The sequence below is a fragment of the Uloborus diversus genome, chromosome 9 (genome assembly GCF_026930045.1).
Source record: "Uloborus diversus isolate 005 chromosome 9, Udiv.v.3.1, whole genome shotgun sequence".
Classification (NCBI taxonomy): Eukaryota; Metazoa; Arthropoda; class Arachnida; order Araneae; family Uloboridae; genus Uloborus; species Uloborus diversus.
In genome coordinates, this window is record NC_072739.1 from 114938099 (window position 1) to 114962161 (window position 24063).

The 24063-nt window shown below is 31.5% G+C and overlaps 1 protein-coding gene across 3 annotated transcripts in view; it reads left to right on the top strand.

Annotated features, from left to right (window-relative positions):
• The window catches only part of LOC129229621 (uncharacterized), a 68470-nt gene extending 44651 nt beyond the window's left edge, over positions 1–23819 (top strand). For 2 of the 3 annotated variants that reach the window (XM_054863967.1, XM_054863970.1), the window contains 6 exons: positions 4779–4883; positions 8070–8278; positions 8714–8803; positions 11638–11740; positions 14310–14395; positions 22667–23819. In XM_054863967.1, coding sequence (XP_054719942.1) covers positions 4779–4883; positions 8070–8278; positions 8714–8803; positions 11638–11740; positions 14310–14395; positions 22667–22829 — 756 coding nt within the window. In that variant the 3' untranslated portion in view covers positions 22830–23819. Of the gene's footprint in view, positions 1–4778; positions 4884–8069; positions 8279–8713; positions 8804–11637; positions 11741–14309; positions 14396–20353; positions 20434–22666 lie in introns of all 3 variants that reach the window. The other variant, XM_054863969.1, reaches the window with a different exon arrangement.
• The last annotated feature ends 244 nt before the right edge of the window (positions 23820–24063 follow it).

Genomic DNA, 24063 nt, shown 5'->3' on the forward strand with positions numbered 1-24063 from the left:
CAAAATTTAAATCTTTAAACTATGATTTAAGAACTTCAAAGTTTTTCAGAAAAAAATATATTATACTGTAGACCCTCGTTTTACACGGGGTTTACGTTCCACGGAAATGCCTCGTAAATTGAAACCGTGTAAATTGAGACCTAATACTAATGTAAAATAGGGGTTTGGTTCCGTATATAACAGAGTACTTCATTCTAGTGGTGACTAATTATATAATAAGTTTAATGTGTACTTATATCGACTTTTATGCACAATATGCATAAAGAAAACATAAATTAATTTTGTGTTTTGTTTATAAAGAGGAGCTGACTGTGATAGTCTTTCGACAGTCATTAAGAATTTTTCTCTGTAATTCTTTGTAGAGCATTAACGCATGAATGATCACTTGCGTCATTTCCATGATAGAATCTTCCTTCACTAACAAATCAGAAAGATCATTTCTATTGTCTAGGAATAGCTCAATTTTCAATGTGAACGTTTTTGGTTGTGCGTCACCGACGTCAGTATCCTCGTTGGTTTTAGCCTCCTTTGTCACTCCTTAAAGCTCTTCTTCCGGTGAGTTCTCAACTGTTTGATTTCAATAACTTTACTTCTGGAAAGAGCTCTGGAACCAATAGGGAAGTTGCAACCTATTAAATGTTCATATTTTGGCTATTGGATATTGTTAATTGACTCTCAAAACTAAAAAATTCAGCATCGCCGAATTTTAAAGCACCGTGATTGATTTTTAATGAATTTTTAAAAATCCACTCGCAAAAGTGCGCTTTTCTGAAACGTCACAAGCCTATGTCACAGGGCGCTAATGGGCAGCCTTACGCCGAAGATCCCTTGTTTTCGCTAGGGACAATTTGAGCGAGCTGATATTTTTAATTTTTGGAAATTTAATAATCCTTTTGAACACACTATGAAGGCCGGATTCGTTAAAGCACAATCTAAATAATCTTCATCAATTAACATCAATGATGATATTCGAATATTTCCGAGAGGATGAGAGGTTTAATGTTCCAGAAACGCGAGGAGTTAAATGCGAGGAGATAAGCCTTTTACGTTTCGTCTTCGAAGTCGAATGCACGTCCTTCGGCTTCTCCCCTATCGGAAGAGCCTTGACGTCACTTCCTATGCCATTTGACCTCACAAGTGCTTGAACTTTAAAAATTAATTTAAAAAAGCTACTTATCGTATCGCAAAATTTTTTTCCCCTATGATGTTCATACATGTTACTCTATCACATAAAAATAAAATTGAAAAATCGAAAACTTCCCTATTGCATAAAATGTCTCCAGTGGCCCAAGCTCGATTATTAGTACGCCAAAATGCGGTTAATTACATGTAATCTGATATCTTTTAGAAGTTTGCATTTTGAAAGAGGGGCTAGTTTCATCTGTGTGCATTGCCGCATCCGTGTAAAACCGAAACTCATCCACGTAAAATAAAATAAAGGTGTCAAATCTTAAACCACGTATAATCGAAACCACATAAAATAAACCTGCGTAAAACAAGGTTCTACTGTATAAAGATAATTTAAAACTTGAGTAAATTTATGCTGAGTTTATAAACAGACTTTTTATAGTAAGTAGACAATGCCATCATTCTTTCAGGTATGTTTCGAAGACTTCTTTTATTATTTCTTGAAGAGGTTAGGAAGGATTCAGAGAAGCTATCTATTGTTATTTAGATTTGTTGTCATTAGCCTAGTGACGTAAAAAAAAAATCCTGTACAGCCCAATAAACTATCGAATTGCTCAAAAATTTCTCCCCCTTCTCAAGACATTTCAATTTGACCTTTTCACCCTTTTTAACTCCTCTGTAAGAGGAGTTGAATTGAAAACCCCTCTTTAGAGATACAGGAAATGTTGCAATCATACACTCCCTATACTAGGCTGAGAGAAAGCAATTAAAGAGTTTTTTTTGCTGGGATTCCTGTGTCTGTCTTGGGGGGGGGGGGGGGAGAAATGTTTCTCGGGCGCTTCAATCAGACGTGTCCTGTGGTTGATGTTTCTGTGCGAAGAAACATGGAACGCCAGGAAAATATGAATCTTGCTGCTTTTTCTGCTATTTAGTAGATAAAAAAAAAAAAAAACTTAAAGAACAGTTACAGAAAAGATGTTACAAAGTAATGATACCGGTCTTCTTTAAGAAATTTTAATAACATAAAATCATTGTATCTTATTATGTCTTTTCAATTTTATGTAACTATTTTTGACTCATTTTAAAAAATTAAAATTTCTTAATTAACATTACATATTTATTCTTATCCTCTTTGCTTATGACTCTTAAATTAAAGAATGTTATTTTATATGATGGTTTTTACTATATAACTTTTGTGCTATGAAAGCATCAAATAAAACCTGAAGTTTTGTCATAGATTGAAGTACCTAGACGACCAAGCCTCGCTCGGCTTTAAAAGAATTATTTTTTGTCAGCTTGTTTTTTTCTAAGGTGCGATACTTTTTCAAATATACTTGAAAAGCATCACTTTAACGAAATATTAAGGCTCTGGCCAGTCGTTGGATATGCTTCCGAGAAACGAGAGATATACATGTAAACACGTCATCAGCATTATAATCATTTCGGCTATAAGAAGCCTACAACTAAATATAGACCTCCTTTCTCCCAGAGACATCCACCTAGGGAATCTCTAAGCTGGTTGCGTATTAATATTTAACACACGGTTTTGACAAAAAGTAGTTTCTAAGACCAAACGTGGTGACAATAAATATGAAAAATTGGATTGAAAATGCGCCCCGACCTTCTTATAACATTGAAGTACCAAATAAAGAAGATTCTGAATGCAATTAAATCAACATTTTTCTTTAAACTATCCGTTACATTTTTGCTTCCACTATACAATTTTCCTGTTGTTTATCAAAAGAGTTGCGATTCACGATTTTATCCCAATCGAGATTTTTATTTGGAATAAGTACTTTTAGAGTAGTTGGTCACTTTGCGTCAGAAAATGCTACATACAGAATGCTATCCATAAAAACCGATGATCCACAAACCACTCCAACAAATTATAACAACAAAATATAAACAGTCTCAAGACATATGTTTTTCCGAAATAAAATTTAGATGCATGATTTTAAAAAAAAAATTTAAAAAAAAAAACTATTTTAAGTGTAAAAAAGAAAATAAGTAAATAAAATAAAAGACGGTCAAGCTATAGTTTTGCTGAAAAAAAAAGCCTTACGTCGACTTACATAATGCCTTTGAATTTGTTTTTAGCCAAGTATGATTGAAATTAGCCAAAGTGGCTAATATCAGCCAAGTGGCAACCTAAGCAAGTTTAAAATTTTAAAGCGAGAAAAGACAAATTTTCATTGTTATGGTTGCAAATCGTCTGTCTGATGTGTCAATTCAGTTTTTTTTTTTTTTTTCAAGGTTTAACTTAACTACACTTTATAGTACCTGGATGACCGAGCCTCGCTCGGCTTTAAAAGAATTATTTTTTGTCAAATCGTGTTTTTTTTAAGGTTCAATACTTTTCCAAATATATTTGAAAAGCTTCACGTTAATGAAATATTAAGCACTCGACCTTCTTATAACACTAAAGTACCAAACAAAGAAGATTCTGAATGTAATTAAATCAACATTTTTCTTTAAACTATCTGTTACATTTGTTTCCACTATACAATTTTCTTGTCAGTAATTAAAATATTTTGACCTTAGTTTTGCTATGGTGAAATCGATTTTTAACTGAATACTTCCTTTCATACTATGATGCGTTTCACGATTTTATCCCAATCGAGATTTTCTTTTTGAATAAGTACTTTTGGTTTTTACGCCAGAAAATGCTACATACAGCATGATATCCATCAAAACTGATGATCCACAAACCATTCCAACAAATGATAACAACAGACTTAACAAAACATAAACAATCTCAAGACATACGCTTCTTCGAAATAAAATTTAGATGCGTAATTTAAAAAACATGTTAAACTATTCGAAGTGTAAAAAGAAAATTAATAAATAAAATAAAATAGGATAGTCAAGCAATAGTTTCACTTAAAAAAGAAAAAAGCCTTACATCGACTTACATAATGTTTTTGAATTTGTTTTCAGCCAAATGTATTTGAAATTAGCCAAAGTGGCCAATAGCAGCCAAGCCTGGCAACCCTAAGCAAGTATATAAAATTTTAAAGCTAGAAGTGACAAATTTTCATTCTTATGGTTGCAAATCGTCTGCCTGATGCGTCAATTCACAGTTTACTTCAAGGCTTAACTTAATTCAACTTTATTTTAAAAAACTTTGTTGTAAAAAATCGTGTTTTTACAGAAAAAGCACTGATGTAGATGAACTTAGAATGCAAAACTACAATTAAATCCAAAATTTCATCCAAATCGTTAGAGCCGTTTCGAGATACGAAATATATATATACCCAAAAGAATTGCTCGTTTAAAGATATAAGATTAAAAAACTGTTTTTTTGTAAAAAATCACGTTTTTACGGAAAAAACACTGATGTAGATGAACTTGGAATGCAAAACTACTATTAAATCCAAAATTTCATCCAAGTTGTTGGAGCCGTTTCCGAGATAAGAAATATAAATATACATACATACCCACAAGAATTGCTCGTTTAAAGATATAAGATTTGAGATGAAGTTTACTATATGAAAAAAAAAAGGATTAGTTTTTATTTGGAAATGTTCGGGAAATTTATTTGGGACTTAAATTAGCACACTTTTCCTATATTCACCCTCTAAAGATTTTATATGTATTACTGCATGTTTCACTACGTTTTCCTGATATAAACAACTTTATTTTCCTTTTAGAGATATGATCTTGCTGAAGAATGTTTCTTGCAAGTTTTAAAGTATGACAGTGAATGTGAAGATGCCTTGTCTCATCTACATACAGTTAAAATTCTACAAATTGCTGTAAGCTATTGAGTTAATCAAAATTTAAAGTTTTATATGCAAAATTGTTCTTAAGTAAGCTACTTTCTTAATATATTTTTAGTTATACAAAATGTGATTTCCCAGTATTTTTACTGGATTGATTTATCTTGGGGGGGATCAAAAATATCTGTTCTGTAACTGCTTCAAGGGAAATTCAGGCAAACATAAATCCTGAACTAAAAAGAGATTTTCTTCTTACAAATGTTTTTTGAATGATCTCTTGATGTAAATAAGAGATGCCTACCAAGAGGATCACAGTGCAGACTGCAGCATTGAAATTTTTTAAAGGTATTCTTGAAGTGTGTCCAATTTATGGTGTTCTTCATGGTGTCTAATAGGGAGTTTAGGGTGTTCGCCATCCCCGTCAACTCTTTATGAAAGGATCTCTGATTTGGCTTTTTTAAAAATGTTTTTTGAATAATTCAAAAATGAAAACATTCATATATGAAGGGAATTTTCAAACATTTGTGTCTAGAAAACCTGTTAAGTTAAAAATTATTTGTAACCCTGAATAAATGAAAAAGTTGCTGAGATTCCAAATCTGTTTATAGTTTTTAGCATGCAGAAGTAAAAAATAAGTTATTAACAGAAATAGAAATGCTGTTTCTGATAGGAGTGTACATTGACAATCAAAGTGAGGTGAATTAAAAGTACAAGTGATTTTAAAGTATATGTAAATGATTGTTGAAATGATCGAAGCATTTCGTTTTGAAATGAAATTAAAAATAAACACTGTGTGCATGCTTTGTTTTATTTCAGTTACTTAAAACTTAAGACCTTTTTCCAAAATATCAAAAAACTAAAATTAAATAAATAAATGAATAATAAATAAATAAATAAAAGCTGATAGTAACTTTTATAAATCAAATACATTAAAAGGATGGTGTGTTTTTTTATGAAGGTGGATTTGAAGTTGTTCAAATAATAAGAAATTCTGACTGTTATGAACAAACATTAATCTTTATTAGACTACAAGGAATTGCTGAAAATAAATTTAAATCTTTGTTTATAATTGCAAAATCTATGAAATTGAGATCTACTTTGTTATTTTTTTATATTTATTTTATTTTTCATACTACTGGCAACCTTATTGTACATTCATGTGAGTATTAATATGCTAACCACAAATAAAAACTACTATTCTGGAACTTTATTCATTTCAGTGTTAACTACATGTCTTGTCATGGACGGATCCGGAAATTGTCCAAGGAGGGGGCGTTTATAGTTTACCTCTACTTTGTTTCTATTTTACACATGCTTGGGGGTGGGCACCACATCATTTTTATCTGACACAACTAAAACATACAAATTTATCAAAGTTGGTACCCAAGCCTATTCCTACCCTTTTACATTGAAAACCTTATTCTAAAATTGTGTTTTAGAACTTCAATTTCTTCGTAATTCCAGGGCAATGTTTTGAAATCCCCTCTCTCCTAACATGATCAAGGGTTGTCTAAACTTGACCTTTTTTGAAGCTTCAGTTTCAAAAAATACCTGGAAGAAAGTGAAATAACAAATTTCTTTCATTAACACTACCTGAAATGCCTACAATCGCTTCATTAAGACTTGAATTCGTAAAAATATCGGGAGAGGGGGGGGGGGGGGAGTCTCTGAAATTGTCTTCCTAATAACACTAAAGGTCATCTAAAATAGCCATTTTGAAACTTCAATTCGAAAAAAGTTCTGGGAAGGAAGATTTGTACCCCATCCCGGTCCTTTCCTTAATATCGTCAAAAACATCCTGCACTTGTGTTTTAAAACTTCAATTTGAAAAAATTGTCTATGCAGTGTTCTCAAAGGAGGGACGATCGCCTCTCCTTTGTATCCGTCCTTGCTTGTTGTCTTGAACTGACTAGCAAATATGAAAAAACAAATAAGCATTGAAGGATTTGCGACTTAATGTGTTTAGTATTTTTTACAAGTTAGAATGTTAAATGATGGGGGATGAAGGGATTTAAAATACTGAAAAGTCTCGAATTAAAAAAGCATATAACATCATAATTTTAAATGGTGGCAAGAATATCTTTTTTTCTTCTGAAAAAAAAAACCTATTGGTAAATTTACGGAACACTAAATAATTATATATGTTTTTAAATGCCGTCAGATTTGAAAGCAATAGAAATGTGTAAGTAAAGTATTGTTTTATAAGGTAATTATTTAGTAACTGCATTTTGTTTTTAAAGTTAAAGAACAAAAACATAATTGATTATTAATTATTAACAACACAATAAAGATTAAATTTTACCATGTTGTGTCTTATTGTATTTACATTACATTTCTGACTTGAGTGATATTTGCTGAACAAAATTGTTTATAATTATGTTAATGTAGTTTATAACATCATATGAGGCAGTAAGAAGCAAAGGGATGTAAGTGAACTTATAAAATTTCGAGTAAAATGTGTTTAAAGTTAGATCCTAGGTAGGCTTTCATTGAAATTTTTCTCTAAATCATGCTATACAGCAGCACCCATCAAAGCTTCTAGTACTATCTCTTGCTAGAAAACAAAGGAGATGTTCTCCTACTATTTGTACTGGTTTTCTCGAAATTTTTAGTTTTGGCACTTAACTCTCTTTGCTTCTGACTGCCTCATATGTAGTAGTCATTTTAAAAAAAATGTGCATGATTAAAGTCAGAATTAGGTTTCTGCTGTCTCCTGACATGCGTTTTTCAGTCCTGCTTTTGTCCGGAATTTTTGATTTACCAAAGGAGATCTGGGCTCAATCACTTTGGTTAGTCAAGGTTCTGCTGTACTTTCAAAAAGCTAAAATCTTCTTAGATAGGAAAAGTAAGTTTTCTTTTTTGTGCGTATTTTGCACATGTGGCACTGGCTGAAGCTTCATCAAATTTTAAAGCATTTAAAAAACCTTTTGAAGCAACCTTTGTTCTATAGTAGCAGAATCGTCCCACCATCATGTGGTAATCTGTAAATTTGGATAAAACAACACTTTGTTTATTTTCTCGATCACTTCTCATTGAATCGGGTATATCTACTGGAATGATGGATTATCATGAAAGTTTAGATGTTGTCTACATGTTCATTGAGGATTGGCCAAGTTGTATTCTATCCATAGTTTTTTTTAAAAAGTATTTTTATTATATTTGTCTTGTGCTGTAACTAATATATTTTATGTAAACATATGCTGTAAATCTTTTGTTGTATAGGAGTTCGGTTACAGTGTGCATGAAGCTGAAGTTGCTCTTTCTAAATTTGGATCTGTCAAAGAGGCTCTACTTGGCCTTGTTAGGGGTGATTTTACGATAAATAATGTTAGTGAAGTTGATGTCTTTTTATCTGATGAAGAATGTGAGGAGTTTTGGAAGCCTGTTTCAAAAACAAAGCAAGCTGCTGGAGAGTATGATATAAAGAAAGAGTAAGTTGTAAAGTGCAATTAAAAAAATTTTCTCCAATTTTTTATGTCTTCTCATTTCTTTTGAATATAGCATTTTTGTAATGTTGGTATTTGATGTCCAACATAATTGATTATAATAGAGTAGCAAATCAGCCTCCTTTTGAGTTGTGGTGAAGATAGGTTGGCAGAGTTTTCCCCCATCACTTAGCTCATGGCTTGAATGGCGGCAATGACACTTGATCCAGGCACACTCAAAGAGAAATATCACAGAGGCCCGGCATCTGCAAATATGGGAGGTTGTTTTGCCTGAACATCTATTTTTAACCAGAATACGTGATTTCATTTCAATTCATCAAGCAGTTAAATATTAAATTAGGGAATACTGTTGGGAGAATATATAAATGGTTCACATAGTAGTTTGGTCTTTAAATTAAAGTATTGCATTTATATTTACAGCCCAAAAAATCCAGAACAGCATAACTCATTATGGATCGGTAATGTGCAGCCAACAGTTACTGAGAAAATGGTGACCAATCTATTTTCAAAGTAAGTTTATTAGTTGTAGTAAATAGTTGCTTTTGCTAGATCATTTGCAACTAGAATAAGTATTTAATTGCTTTAAAAAAATGAGTATTTTTATATTTTTTAACTTTGCTTTATGTCAAATTTTGCCTTGTGTAATGGCTGGGCCGTAACCAGACTTTTCTTTCAGAAAGGGTTTTACCAAACACATTTGTTGATAAATTTTTATGATGAATAAAAGCCTCATCATTTAAAATAGTTTTGAAAAATTTTGGAGGGGGTTTGAACCTTATAAACCACCCTCTTGTATATGGCCCTTTGTAATGGTATGGGTCCAGTATTACAGTCAAACTTACTTATAACCAGAGTGAAGGGACCACAATAATTACTCAATGTAACCAATTGCTCGTAAAAAATGAGTTAGAGAAAGAAGGAAAAGAAATCAAAATATTCATACATACTTTCTTTGTCTGTTTTACTTCTGCTACTCCCAAAGAAGTTGGTGCATTTGTTTCAAAGTGTTTTATTATATCTTTTTTGTACCATTTTTTTTTCTCAAGAAATATGGTCAAGGCCCAAAAAACATCGACATTTGCACTCCTAGCTTCGAAAAACGTTTGAAGTTTTTCTGCATATCAAAAGCCATTGAATATGTGGAAGGTAGTTCAACTTCAAACTCTTGACATTTGTTGTTATAGTCATTTCTTTCATTATTTTTTTTTTTATCTGCATTAGTTTAAATTTGAGCTGCCATATTGACAGAAATACTTGGAAAGTAATAACTTAGGTGTCAACAAACATATAATTTTGAAATGCTTACTCAGTAATTGAAAAAAAACTGCCATCATCACTTATTTACAGAATTTTTGGCTCAACACTAACTTTCAGTTGAATTGGGTATTCAAGGAATTTTTCCGAGAAAAGATAAGTTGAACTAGCAGCAAGTGGAAATTCTATGAATTGCAAAAATATTGTTCATTTTAAGCAGGGTTTCTCGTTAAAAGCGAGTTATGCTCTCACAGACTTCACATTGTACCAACCAAATATTTCCTAATTTCTTGTCAAATCAGGGATCATTTGACTGTATATGCAGTGAGAATCATGTATATTTGTATGTGTATATTATAGTTGAATTATTTAAAGGGCAAATATAGAAAATATAAACACAATTAAAATAGTAATCACACTAGATTGCATAACAATATAAATTGAGTAAATGAAGCCAGAACTCATCAGCAGTGGAAACTTCATCCTAGGGTCAAAAGACCCAAAAATTTACACTAAAAACTAAATGGAGGATGTCCAGTTCCGAAAAAAAACTAACATTCAGGAATACATTGGGCTAAATGCACCACATGTGAAAAATGAATGCAGATTTTTAGCACTAAGACCTAAAACTAGAAAACACTGGGATTTTGTCTCTGTAATTAGAAACCAAAGGCTATCAATAATAACACTCCACCGTACAACCAGCAAAAATTCAAAAGTCTTACCTATGTATCCGGGTGTAACCAGTCAATAAAAATTTAAATAAATCAGTTCAAAAAAATGAGTAAGGTAGAATCAATGTCAATTCAACAAGGGCTGTAACATGATGGTCTCGGGTTTTTTTTAAATTTAACATACGTTAAAATTCATAAAAAATTAAGAAACACTTTTTTTTTTGTTTTGCCCAAAAAATTCCTAGGCAAGATACAGGCTGCCAAAGATGGCGGTCCTGTCATGATTTCTCACTTGAGATTTTAGTCAAAATCTTCACAGTACATTATCTCAGGAACGGTAAAACATATTTTGTTGCTTTATTTAAAAAGATATTTTTTCTTGTTTAAAAAAATATACAACATTTTGAAATATGTGCTTTAGTTTTTTTCCCAGTGTTTTGAAAAAAAAAAAAAAGTTTAAGATAAATTTTTGATTTTTCTCAAATATGTCAATTTCAAAAATTTTCATTTTTTTTTTAAATTTATTAGTACTACTGAGTACTATGTTCCCTGAAAAGGAGAGCTTCCACTTTTTCGTTTAACAGATTTTAGAGGCATTTGAAAAAAATGAAGGTTTGTGAGAATATTTAGCTTAACGATTCTTTTGGCGCTACGTTGAAGGTTGCGTGGGGAAATATAGCGAATCGGCTGGAGACCGCATTCTAGTTTTCATAAAAAATAAAACTCCTGGATGAAGTAGAGACTCAAAATGAAAATTTTGCTATATAAACTAATTAAAAGTGTTTTCTGGTTAAAAGTGTTTTCTAGTTATTGCTAAATTTCAGTCAATATATTTTTGACTAATTTTGCAATCGACTATAGTAAAATAGAAGTTAACCTATCACCAGTTAGCAGTACAAATAACAATTTTTCGAAGTGGAAAAAGACATCAAATAAAATCTCGTCATCCAAAGGTAGACTTCAGGAGGTAAAAGAGCTGATTTGGTTTTTGTGCTTATAATTCAAAAGGGGATAGTGTAATCGAATATTCTTTCTTGTTCATTATAAGTGCTATGTCTCAAGAAGTAATACTATGTTTTTGATGAAAATTGGAATAAATATGAACCTACATGGAAACAGGCACTGATTCAATTTTGTCGCCAATCTTTTCAAGGAGGCTAAAGTAGTAGCAAGTTACTTGAGTATTTTTCTTTAACAAGAGTATTGTGATCGTCAGAATTGTCACGCTCTATGACCTGTATCAGTAATCTCCTTTAGAATAAACTCGTTTAAGATGTTAAAAGTGAGTCAAATATTTAATTTGTTCCCAATGTATGATGTAAGAATTTTATCGAAGGAATTTTTTTTTATTATGTGGTAGGGATCATTTATCAATGAATAGTGTGGTTCATTTTTAAATGGTTTTTTTCATTTTAGGTATGGTGAATTCATAAGTGTTAAAGTTATGCCTGAAAAATTTTGTGCTTTTGTCAATTACAAAAGCAAAGCATCTCCTGGAAAAGCTATGGCTGCACTACAAGTATGCTTTACTTTTTTTAAATTTATATAGTGTGTGCGTGCACAGTTATTATTAAAAACAGGAAAGGATAGTTTTTTAAATGTTTAACACAGCACTTCCTGAAAATCTCTTCTATTATTGCTAATCATCTTGATGCAACTCCAAAGAGGTATTTGATAACTTATGTTGTTAAAATAGAAAGCCGAAAGGCTGAGTTCCGTAAGTCAGTCAACAATATTACATACTTATACAAGCAGAGATGATACCACACAGCAGAAGATACAGCGTTAGTGTCAACGTAAAGGAATAAACATTGGAAACTTGTTTAGAAAGCTTACCAAAGATTTATTGGTCCATCGGAAACTAAAATAAATAAACAAAGAAATAATCTAATTCGAATAAACCCTGGCCATAAGCAGAGGTGGAGTTCGATAACTCCCCAACACCTGCCGTACCTAACACCTAAGAGGCTAAGCGAAAAGAAAAAGAGAAGGATTGGAATCATTCACTATTTATACTGAAATACCTCATTTGCATTTGATTTGGCATCCAGAGATGGGGGCCTAAAACTACAACTTTACATGTGCCGAAAGAGTTGAGAAGTCAATCTCATTTGAATACAGACGATTTATTACATTACATTAGGAATGAGAATGCTGTTGGATATCATTTACTAACGTCTATCTGTATTACCTATATATTTTGAAAAATCATATGATAATTGAAACAATAAAACTACGTGAAAGCTTATTTAGTGTAGGAGGAAATATATATGAATCAGTAAGACAGTTTATGTCCTGATAATTCTGCTTTTGCATTTCAGATTTAATTCCTCATAATAGTGTTACATGAATGTTAGATGTAAGGATTAATTTCATATTTCATTGAGTTTTGCCCAAATTTTGTACAGTAGACCCTCGTTTTACGTGGGTTTATTTTACGAGGATGAGTTTCGGTTTTAGGCGGATGCGGCAATGCAAATAGATAGAATTTTCCCCTCTTTCAAAATTCAAACTCCTAAAGATTGCAGATTATGCATAATAAACTGCATTTTGGCAGGCTAATAATCGAGCTTGGGCCACTGGAGACATTGCAATTGTTTCCAGAGCTCTTTCCAGAAGTAAAGTTAAAAGTTATTAAACTCACACAGTTCAAAACTCACTGAAAGAAGAGCTTTCAGGAGTGACAAAGGCGGCCAAAACCAATGGATAACAAATCGAGGATATGACATCAGTGACACACAACCAAAAACGTTCCAGTTGAAATTTTTTAGCCGCTCCTAGACAACAGAAATGATCTTCCTGATTTGTTAGTGAAGGAAGATTCTATCATGGAAATGACGCAAGTGGTCATGGATGCGTTAATGCACTGCAAAGAATTATAGAGAAACATTCTTAATGACTGCCAAAAGACTATCATTGCCAGCTCCTCTTTATAAACAGAACACGAAATTACTTTATGTTTTCTTTATGCATGTTGTGTATAAAAATAGATATAAGTACACATTAAGCTTATTATACAATTAATCATCACTAGAATGAAGTAGTTTTTTTGTATACGGAACCTAACCCCTATTTTAACACTACTATTAAGTCTCAATTTACGTGGCATTTTTTTGTGGAACGTAACCCCCATGTTAAACAAGGGTCTACTGTCTTTTTTTTTTCCTACAGTGCACTTCAGGTGCTGCATATTATATTCATGTTGCAGAAAATTACATTCATTTATTGTTCATAAATTTATTCAGCTTGGTTTCTTAGTCAAGTAATACTTAAAGATTTAAAAATTATTGAAAAGTATTTAAGAAAATATTTCTTGCCGATTAACTAGCAAAATTTGGCTGATTATGACTAATCGACAAAGGCCAATTATGGCCGATTACCTATTACTGCTGATTTAGCGGGCATCCTTGATCAATATGGAATGTTTTCTAATTTGTATCTGTACTAAGGACTACAAAGAAAAATGCATATGCAATTTATGAAAGTGTGGAAGATATAGAACAAAATACTGTAATTCTATATTAAAATAATTATCTTTTTAATGATCATATGTATTGACAAATCCAAGAAATTTTAGTTTGAATTTATGATGAATGTTGCAATAGTTTTAAGCTACAGAGAACCTGTTACCCCCTATTTTTGTATAAGAAACGGATCTAGGCCAGCAAAATAGCTAGTTTTATTGCACAGTTTAATTTCTTGTCCCTCCAGCTTGTAACTCTTAAGCTGATGTATGCAATTGTTATTGCAAATTTGTATAAAAAAAATTATTATATTCGTCAGTGTATTCTGTTACTATAGTTAACTATTTTTAAAAAAAACAAAAGGTTGGTTTACATCATTTAAACATTGCCTTTGTCTTTCATTGGGTTTATTTTCTTTTGAGATAAATTTGTCAGTCATGTACTTAAAAAAATTACTTTGTAAATGGAGCACTCTGTCCCATTGCATATACTTTGTGTTGTTTTACTATGTTGATAACGTTTTCCTTAGTCCTTAGATATTTTGGAATCGTATGTTTTTATTTTACTAGATAACGACATATATTTTGTACCTACTACATGCAACTTAAATATTTTTTCCTGTAGGGATATCAACTTCATGGTGCTTTTCTGGAAATTCGGTTTCCTAATTTAGCTGGGGAAACAGCTAAACCAAAGAAGAAAAAGCCCGTGTGAGTATATTTTAAATTAATATATAATTTTTGCCATAATATTTATGGCGGCTTTAGGGTTACGAAAATACTTCTAAAGCTGACTGTTTGCAGAGTTAGTTGCAATGTAGGTAGCGGTTTAACTGATGTATAAGCTAATAAAAAATGTTATTAAGAATGTACCAAATTCCAAATATTTGGTTAATAACTGAATATTCGGCCAAATACTGAATACCTCCATAAAATTTTTTAGTACTTCTAACACTTGGATTTTTATTTTGTGCCAACTTAAAATCAAATTTTAGTAGAAAATGTTTATATATTTTGTGTCATTTGTGAAATGTAAATGCATTTTCGTTTCAGGTATCTAAATTTATTTCCATTAAAAGTGTAATTATTTATTTAAAATTAAAAAAAAAAAAATCATTCCAAAAGTGAATTAACATAGAAATGACTAATTTTGTTTATGTTTATCTGAAATTCTGCAAAAATTTGTTACCAGTTTTATTTTCTAATACTGTTACATGATTTGACAACTGATAATCATGTCAACATGTTATGATATAAAGAATAGATCTTGTAGAGTGCCTAATGTTTCTGCACCATAATTTACCATTATTGGACCTTGATTACAATCATTAGTTCATTGTTAGATTGTTTTTAACAATATTTTAAAATTTCACATGGCATGAAACTTAATTAATTAAAATACTGCAAAATTCAATATTAAAGTGTTTTCTTAAGTAATTATTGATTACTTTTATTACTTTTTGATAATTTGTGAAATGATAATTGTATTTTTTAAAGCTGTATAGTTGTTAAAAAGTTAGCAGTTTATTGACTTTTCATATTTATAAACAATTAATAAATACTAGAAGTTTATTTTTCTGGTTCTTGTTTTATTACTTAAACAAATTTGCAACACAAGGTTAATGCTATGTGTCACAAATTTGAAGAAAAATTGAAAACCAGCAAAATTTTAATTTAACACCCAAGTTTTTTTTTTCTCTTACCACACTTGCACAATACACACTTTTCACCAGAAATCAGATGTCTTGAGAGGATGTGTGACGTAGAATAAATAATATATGTTAAAAGTATGGATTTTCAAAAAGGGTTTTAAAGCATCGAATTAACACCAATTTGTCCTTTATTTGGGTTGCATAATGACATAATTTAGTTAGTCGTATTCCTCGAAAGTAGGATACATAAAATTCAGGTCCACACGTTCCTTAATGCACATAATTTTGACTTCTGAAGGTGCCTTTTTCCAATTATAATCGGCCACCACATTGTTACTTAGGACCTACTTACCTTACCACCCTGTATTTAAACAGACTTTTAAAAGAATTGAATAGAGAAATGATTCACAGTGAAGCAATTTTTAACAAAATTTCTGCTGAGTTATGTTTTTGAGTTTTTGTATAGTAAAATAGGCATTCTGACATCAAAACTGTAGTAAGTTTTTTCTTCTACACACTTCAGGTTTCTTTCAGCACCTTATTTAGTTGTAAATGCCTTTACCACTGTAGAGTGCATATTACAGTACTCTCCTAGTGGCAGACATAAATCTTAAATTGAAGTAAAGTGTTTCTTTTCAAAATTATTATCATTATTTGTAATAAATTTTAATTCACTTTGTTACTGCACAAAAATTAAATTTTCATGAAAGGATTGTAAAATAATTCAGTGGCCAATTTAGAAAGCTATTTTATTTTTACAGTGTGTATGAAACTAGACCTGACAATTCCAATTTTCAGTTAACTATCCTAATATTAACATTTTCCTGTAATTTTTTAACAATTTTTTTATATATGGTTTCAGTTTACGATATTTCTTATCATTTCAAAATAGTACACATCACAAATTACATTGAGTAAGAATAAAATTTTTTTAAAAATAAATATATTTTTAATTATATGATAGATTTATTTATATGTTTTCTCATCAATATTCAAAAGGAAGCACAGAGCCTTAAAGGTTGAGAACACCTGATTCAAAAAAATGTACCAGTGTTTAACTATGCAAAATATTGCTTGAAATTCAACTAGAAAGACAATTTCAAACTTTTGTAATGTCGAAACTGACACTTAAAAATTTTTACCGCAGAAAAATGTCAAATTTCCAGCTGGCACCAGTATTATTCACCTGGGTGGTACAACTACTAGTACTGTTCCCAAATTAATCACTTCAATTATTAGCCCTCATTTTATCTTGAAAGGACTAAAAATGACCGTGTTTTTTTTCTTCCGTATCTCACATTGTATAATAACTCTGCTCTATAGTATGACTGTATTTATTTACAATCGAAATTCAACTGGGCATGAAAGTAAAATTGAAATATTTGAAGATGATTTGAAGATATTTATTGATGTGTGGAGTAGATGTAAACGAGATTGGGTTGCTAGGGATGGCCTACATCTGAGCTCTACAGGGGTCAAAATGGTTAGTGGTTTGGTTTTAGAGGCTTCAGAATCAAAAAACTAAGTTGGAATGGGGGGCATGGTTTAAGGAGCAGAATTCGAAAGGGTACTAACTATCGGGATTTTAGTAGAAACGGAAATAGGGTGGCTAATAAGAGAAAAGATTTTAACACTTGGGATTCAAACAATCGTGCAGCATTAAATAAAAGTAAGATGGGCTTACTTAAGGTTTTTTATACAAATGCTCGTAGTATTAGGAACAAGATGGAAGAATTGAAAAGCATAATTATAGACGAAAGGTTGGATATTATTGGAGTTACCGAGACATGGGCTACCGAAAGTGATGATGATTTATTATCTATTGCTGGGTATAATTTGTTTAGACAAGATAGAGTAGGTAAAAGAGGTGGTGGGGTTTTATTTTATGTGAGAGACACTTTAATTTGCAATGAATTGGTAATTAATGATAAACCTAATGAGATTGATATGATTTGGCTGGAGTTGATTAGTAATAAGGGCAAAAAACTACGTTTGGGGAATATTTATAGGCCACCCAACTTAAGCCAGGGTCAAGACGAACAGATGTTTAGTATTATTAGTGACATTTCTAGCAAGGGGTCAGTCATCATAATGGGAGATTTTAATTTTCCAGGAATTGATTGAATAATTTTTACCATAGTAATAGCAGAGAAGAGGATTTTTTGAAAGTAATTGGTGACTGTTTCTTAGATCAAATTGTAACTCAGGGTATTCGACAGGACGCGATTTTAGATCTAGTTTTCTGCGACATGGAAGGCTCTGTTGAGGGGTTATGTGTAGGGGAACACATTGGAGATAGTGACCACAACAGTATTAGGTTTGGGATTAAATTTGATATGCACAAAGTAGAGAATTTTAGGTTTGTGCCCAATTTCAGAAATACTGACTTTGTGGCACTTCGGCAGAGTTTGAAAGCAGTTTTTTCTTCTGGATTGGACAATAGCGATGTGAATCTTCAGTGGGCAGAGTTTAAGGAAAATCTAGCGAATACGGTTAGGGATCATGTTCCTTTTAGGAGAAAGGGTGTCAACACTAAAATTTGGCCAATGTGGTTCTCCAGGGAAACTAAAGACGCTCTAAATTACAAGCAAGCTGCTTTTCATAGGTTTAGAGAAACAGGTCACAGTGCAGATAGGCTCCAATATTGTAAGGCAAGGCGTAAATTTAAGTATTTGGTACGGATTCAGAAAAGAGAGTTGGAGCAAAGACTGGCAGATAACATAAACAGGAATCCCAAGAGGTTTTTTGCATACGCTAATTCGGGGAAAGTTCGAAATAGTCATATTGGGCCACTGGTTGATGAGCACGGAATTTTAATTCAGGACGATAGTGATATTGCTAATGTTCTTAATAACTTTTTTTCGAGTGTTTTTAACGATAACTGTATCTCAACAGTTGACACCAACAAGACACAAGCTATAGTACAGCTTGAGGACTTTGTATTTTCCAGGGATGACGTTTTACTTCATTTGAAAAAAATTAAAGAGACTAAGGCTCCGGGGCCAGATAATATTTATCCGAAAATTTTAGTTGAATGTGCAGAGGAATTAGCAGATGTAATCGCAAACATTTTCAATGCTTCTTATAATTTGGGGACAGTGCCAGAGGACTGGAAGCTGGCTAACATTACACCGCTCTTCAAGAAAGGGTCTAAAGGGAGTGCGAGAAATTATAGACCTGTGAGTCTAACTTCGGTGGTTTGCAAAATTTTTGGAACATTGATGAAAATTAAGATAGTAAATTTTCTAGAGACTAATAATCTATTGACTAGTTTTCAGTACGGTTTCAGGAAAGGTAAATCTTGTGCAACTAATTTATTACATTTCTATGACAAAGTTACCATGGCTTTGGACAATAAGAAGCCTGTAGATGTTGTTTACATTGATTTTCAAAAAGCTTTCAATAAGGTACCGCATGTTGCTCTACTTAGCAAATTAGCTGATATAGGAATAGGAGGGAAAACTTTCATTTGGGTAAAAAATTGGCTGACCGGAAGGAAACAAAGAGTAGTTGTAAGGGGAAATTATTCTAATTGGAGTGAGGTCTTAAGCGGGGTTCCTCAAGGATCAGTGTTAGGGCCTGTTTTGTTCATTGTTTTTATGAACGATATTCACAAAAATATTTCTGGGAACATGAATTGTTTTGCTGATGATGTCAAAGTTATGGGGACTGTAGAAAATGAAGAACAAGCAAATCAGCTGCAAGAGCATCTAGATCATATTACGGAGTGGGCTGATAAATGGGGTATGGCTGTTAATGTTGGGAAATGTCAAGTGCTACATTTAGGGCATGGAAATAAGTGTACAAGTTATTATTTGCAAGGTTCAGTCATTAGTCAGGCAGACAAAGTTACTGATCTGGGGGTCCTAATAAGTCAGGATTTAAAGTTTAGCCAACAGTGCAGCATTGCTAGCAACAAAGCCAATAAGATGGCTTGGGTTTATCAATAGATCTATTTCAAATAAATCTAAAGAAGTTCTTCTGCCCTTATATAGAAGTTTGGTAAGACCCCATTTGGAGTATGCTGTTCAGTTTTGGTCTCCTTATCTTAAGAAAGACATTAATGTATTGGAAAGGGTTCAAAGGCGGGCTACAAGGCTAATAAGTGGACTTTCCCACTTAGATTATGATTCCAGGCTTAGAAGGCTAAAAATGTACAGTCTTGAGCAAAGAAGAGACCGAGGGGACATGATTCAGCTGTTTAAATTTATTAAAACGAAAGATGTTACGGGGCTAAAGTTTAGCACTGAAAACAGGACAAGGGGTCATTGTTTTAAGCTATTTAAATCTCAAGCTGACATGGATATTAGAAAAAATTATTATTTTAGCAGGGTAGTGGAACCTTGGAACAGCTTACCGGAAGAGGTGGTAATGAGCAAAGGAGTAGACAGTTTTAAGAGGGCCATTGATCTTCACTGGGGATTGTAAATTGACTAGGACCAGTCTAGCTGGGCCCAGAGCCTGTTGCTGGTCGTCACTTTTGTATTTGTATTTGTATAACTAAATTTAACTTTATGTAATTTGTCTTAACAAGTGTGAATGCTGTGCATTTTGTAAAATATAGTAATGATACACTGAAATTTTTAGCACAGTAAACCTTTGATTATTCAAAACTCTGTAGTAGAAGCCATCTGTAGTAATTCCTATATGAAATTACTACATATATGTAAAAAGGATTTTAAATTTCAAACTTGGGTAACTATGTATACTACAAGTGTACTAATTTATCCTTGTTTTTATGTTCTTTTTGATAAGTGCTTTTGCAAAAAAAAAATCATGTAATTGTGTGTAGTCTAAGAATTGAAATTCTTCATTATGGTGTAATTTCTTTTCCTGAAAGTAGTTGGTTTCAACTACTAGGATAATCAAAGTTCTACTGCATTTATAATTTTAATCACTTAAATAAGCTCATGTTTTGTGGCAAAACTTTTTCAAGATGTTTCAAGTTTATTTTGTGTTTGATTTTAAAGAAAAGTTTTAACGTTCTCAAAATTACAATTTTTTTGTCTAATTTTAGATCTATGAAGAATAAAACTAAAAAGAGATTAAAATAGTGTATCCTGATTAAAATGTTGCTGTAACACAAGTACTATTCTGGTAGCATATCATTCAGTTTCAAAACTTTATTTTTACATGAATAATTGTTTAAGTTAGAAGTACGTGTCAAAATATTTTGAGAATTTTTTACTGAAATGATCAGTCTATATCAAAATATTTTGAGAGTAAGCTGCTTTTAAAAATTGTTGTTTGTGTTTGATATTTAAACAGTGCAATATTTTTATGATTTTATTCATTTTCATGTCAAAAAAGAAAAAAGAAAAGTTGCCGAAACTTTGCCTTGTTTGTTGGAAACCTAACCACATACATTTTCTAGTTGATCTTTTGCACATTTTTTAATGCAATAATTATATTTTTTTGTAAAGTGATCCTTCGTCAAGTAGCTTGTTCTAGTGAACTTAATTCATTGCAGAACTAAGTTTTTTAAAAGACAGTTTGAAATATGAAACTTCTAATGAAAATTTTAACTAAATATTTAAGGAGCACCAAAAAAGTAATGAACAAAATGAAAACTTACCACTTTTTATTGCAGACTAGCCAAAGACTTACTTCTTTATTACTTTTTTAAGTAGTAAATTTTGCATTTATTTCAGCCTCTGAGAGTTAATTATTTCCGACATTTATTAGTGTTTTTAACAAATAGTTCCCCTTTTTTTGTAACAGATTTTGCAATTTATTTTTTCAAAGTGTTTAAAAATTAATAAAATAGTCGCTGAAATTTGAGGCATATTGGCAGGATTCCTAAGGAAAATACTGTTGTAGGCTATCCATTTTATGTTAGGGGAAGGGATGGAGTTGGAAACTGTCTATTTGAGTTTTCCCTGTGTATTTTTTCCCAATTGTGGTTCCTTAAACAGTTTTAGATGATCTTCAACAATTTTAGATTAAGGGGGTGCTCTTCCTTAGAACTTTTTTGAAATTTGAGTACTAAAATCTCGATTGTAGGCCACTTCTGATGACATTAGGGGAAGATGGGGTTTTGTACTTTCTTGGGGCAAAGTTCCAAAAAACAGAATTTTAGATTTTTTTTTTTTGATGATGTTAGGGAAAGGGAACTCAAAAACTCTCCCTGGAAGTTTTAACAAAATTAAAGTTCTAAAAACGCATTTTAATAACACTCTTGATGACATAAGAGATGATATTAGGTTTGGGACTGCCTCCCTTCTTTTTGACTACCATAGCAACATCTTTCTTCTTTTATTTGTTTTAAATAAAAATATTCTAAGAAACCCTTTCCTAGCTATTTGTTTTAAAAAATAGTTGTTAATTTTGGTTTTCCACACTTTCACATATATGTCGATGCTCGTGTAATCTAGGATGCATTGTAAGGGAAATCAATCACCCCTCCCTTGAAGGATTTCTGGATCCACCCTTGTAATAAAACAAGGAAATGCGTTTGGAGTCGCATTGTTATCAAACTACAAAACAATAATAAGCAAAAAAAAATTTTTTTCACCCTAGTAGTGAGCTCCAGGTTGCGAAAACGTATCTCCGCTGGCTTGTATTTTCAAGAAATAAAATTATTATAGTTTGAAGAACTCTCTGTATGCTTCATGCCCAAGATGGACTTCAGGTCTGCTTTTTACCTTCAATATCACCAACCTTGTTTTTCTGAATTTCTATGATTTCTGTATTTGACTTAAAGGTTAAAATATTTAAAGGATGGATTTCAGCCGAGAAACAAATGTTGCTAGGTATGGTACTTTCTGATTATTTGGTTAGGAAAACCTAAAGCACTGATCCGGTCACATGGTTCAACTATGATGACAGAACACATGTTTTAAGTGAACCTTCCAGTACTTTACTTAAAAATATATCATGGGACCTAAAATCGTTGCTTTTCTACGTTTTATCTATTCTCAACTGACATATCACACTTGGAAATTTCATTACAAAAAGCAGAGCTGGCTCTCTTATTGTCCTTTGGCAACGGGTTAAATACTTATTTCAGTTCTCGCTCAACAATAGGTTAAAATAAATATTAATCATTTGGGAGATATAACCATCCAATGTTTATATTAATAATTAACAAAAACATTTCCGATTCGATCCATCACGCTTCGAAACTATGCTTGCTACAACTTAATTACACACAAAAAATTTGATCAAAATCAGTCCAGCCGTTCAAAAGCCTTATGGTGACAAATGTCCTCACAGAATATTTTTATATATTAAGATAAATGATCAAAAATGTTAATTTTATATTATTGTCTTTTTATTGTGCTGGGCTTTATGTATATAAATATATATATATATATATATTTCTATTTAGTTGTGTACCTCTTCCTGACCAAGGGAAGTCTGGACAAGGGCCTGTAAATGGAGATGAATGCTATTTCTGGCGGACCACTGGTTGTATATATGGATCACAATGTCGTTTTAAACACATTAAATCTCACAGAGGCATTGATAAACAAAAATGGATGGAATCTTGAGTTTTAATATTAGTTCTAAAGCCTAGTTTTTATGCAGAAAACTTTGGTTGAATTTTGATGGCTTTGCTTTTCTATCTTTTATCATTTCATGTGATAGACTTTCAATTTCAATAAGCACTCAAGATAAAGGAATTTTTTTTATATGTCTTGAAAGAGTTTATTTAAATCTTGGAAAGAAAGGGTAATGCGCATTTTCTTCATAAATTTAAATGCTACTCACAATGCAGTTCTTGATATTTTTCCAAACTATTTTCTATACATCAAAATTTAGATTTCTCTTCATTTTGTTTTATTCAATAATGGCATCTTTTTCTTAAATGATTTAAATTTATTTTTTAGGATAAGTGATCAAAAGAAATATTCATACTAATTCCTTTACTTTAACACACATCCATCATTGTTCCATTGTAACAAAGTTTAAATAGTATATATTTTTAAACTTATAAATAACTATTAGCTCTTATAATTGTCTTTCCAGTTTTGGTTGAATAAGGCTTTATGAGTGCAAATTTTAATTTTTGTTTTTGCATGTTTTTTACACAATAAAAGAATTCAGATTAGACTCGTTATTTAATTTGTCATAGCTTAAAATTGAAATTTGAGATACATACATTTTAGCTTAATGTTTGGCTTTGTTTAAAGACTCTGTGAATATCGAAAAAATGTTGTTAAAGTGCTAATCTTTACTTGTGTTTAAAATGGACAGTCTATATTCCCAACAATACAGTAATAATGTAATGTTTAATCATGCAAATTTCTCCGAACAAAAAGGGAAAAATAAATTTCCCTCATATACATTTGTGCCTTGAAAAATGAAATATTTATGTTCATTATGAGCTTAAAGCTGCAGATGATTAGCTTGTTGGTGAGTTTTGATGTATTAAACATTCCATTCGTTTTTGGAGTACTTAAACTGTATCCCTTTCATCTTGCATATGTATTAAACATCATCATGTAATTCCTTTTTTCTTCTTGAATAAAGGATTTGTGTTCTAAGTTTTTGTTATTAATTAAAGAAGAAAAATGAAACATTTATTTTCACAAAAACAATGCTGGAAGCACAAAATATCAATGAAGGAATGCCATATGTTCGACAGTTGTTAATAATGTCAAGGGTCACATTCCCCTAAAATTCATTAAATTCCATAAAATTTTGCTTCTCCTAAAGTTCCTAAAATGGTATTAAAATTTTGTAAGTGTTTCTAAAAGAAAAAGAAAGTTGTACCAGAGTCTG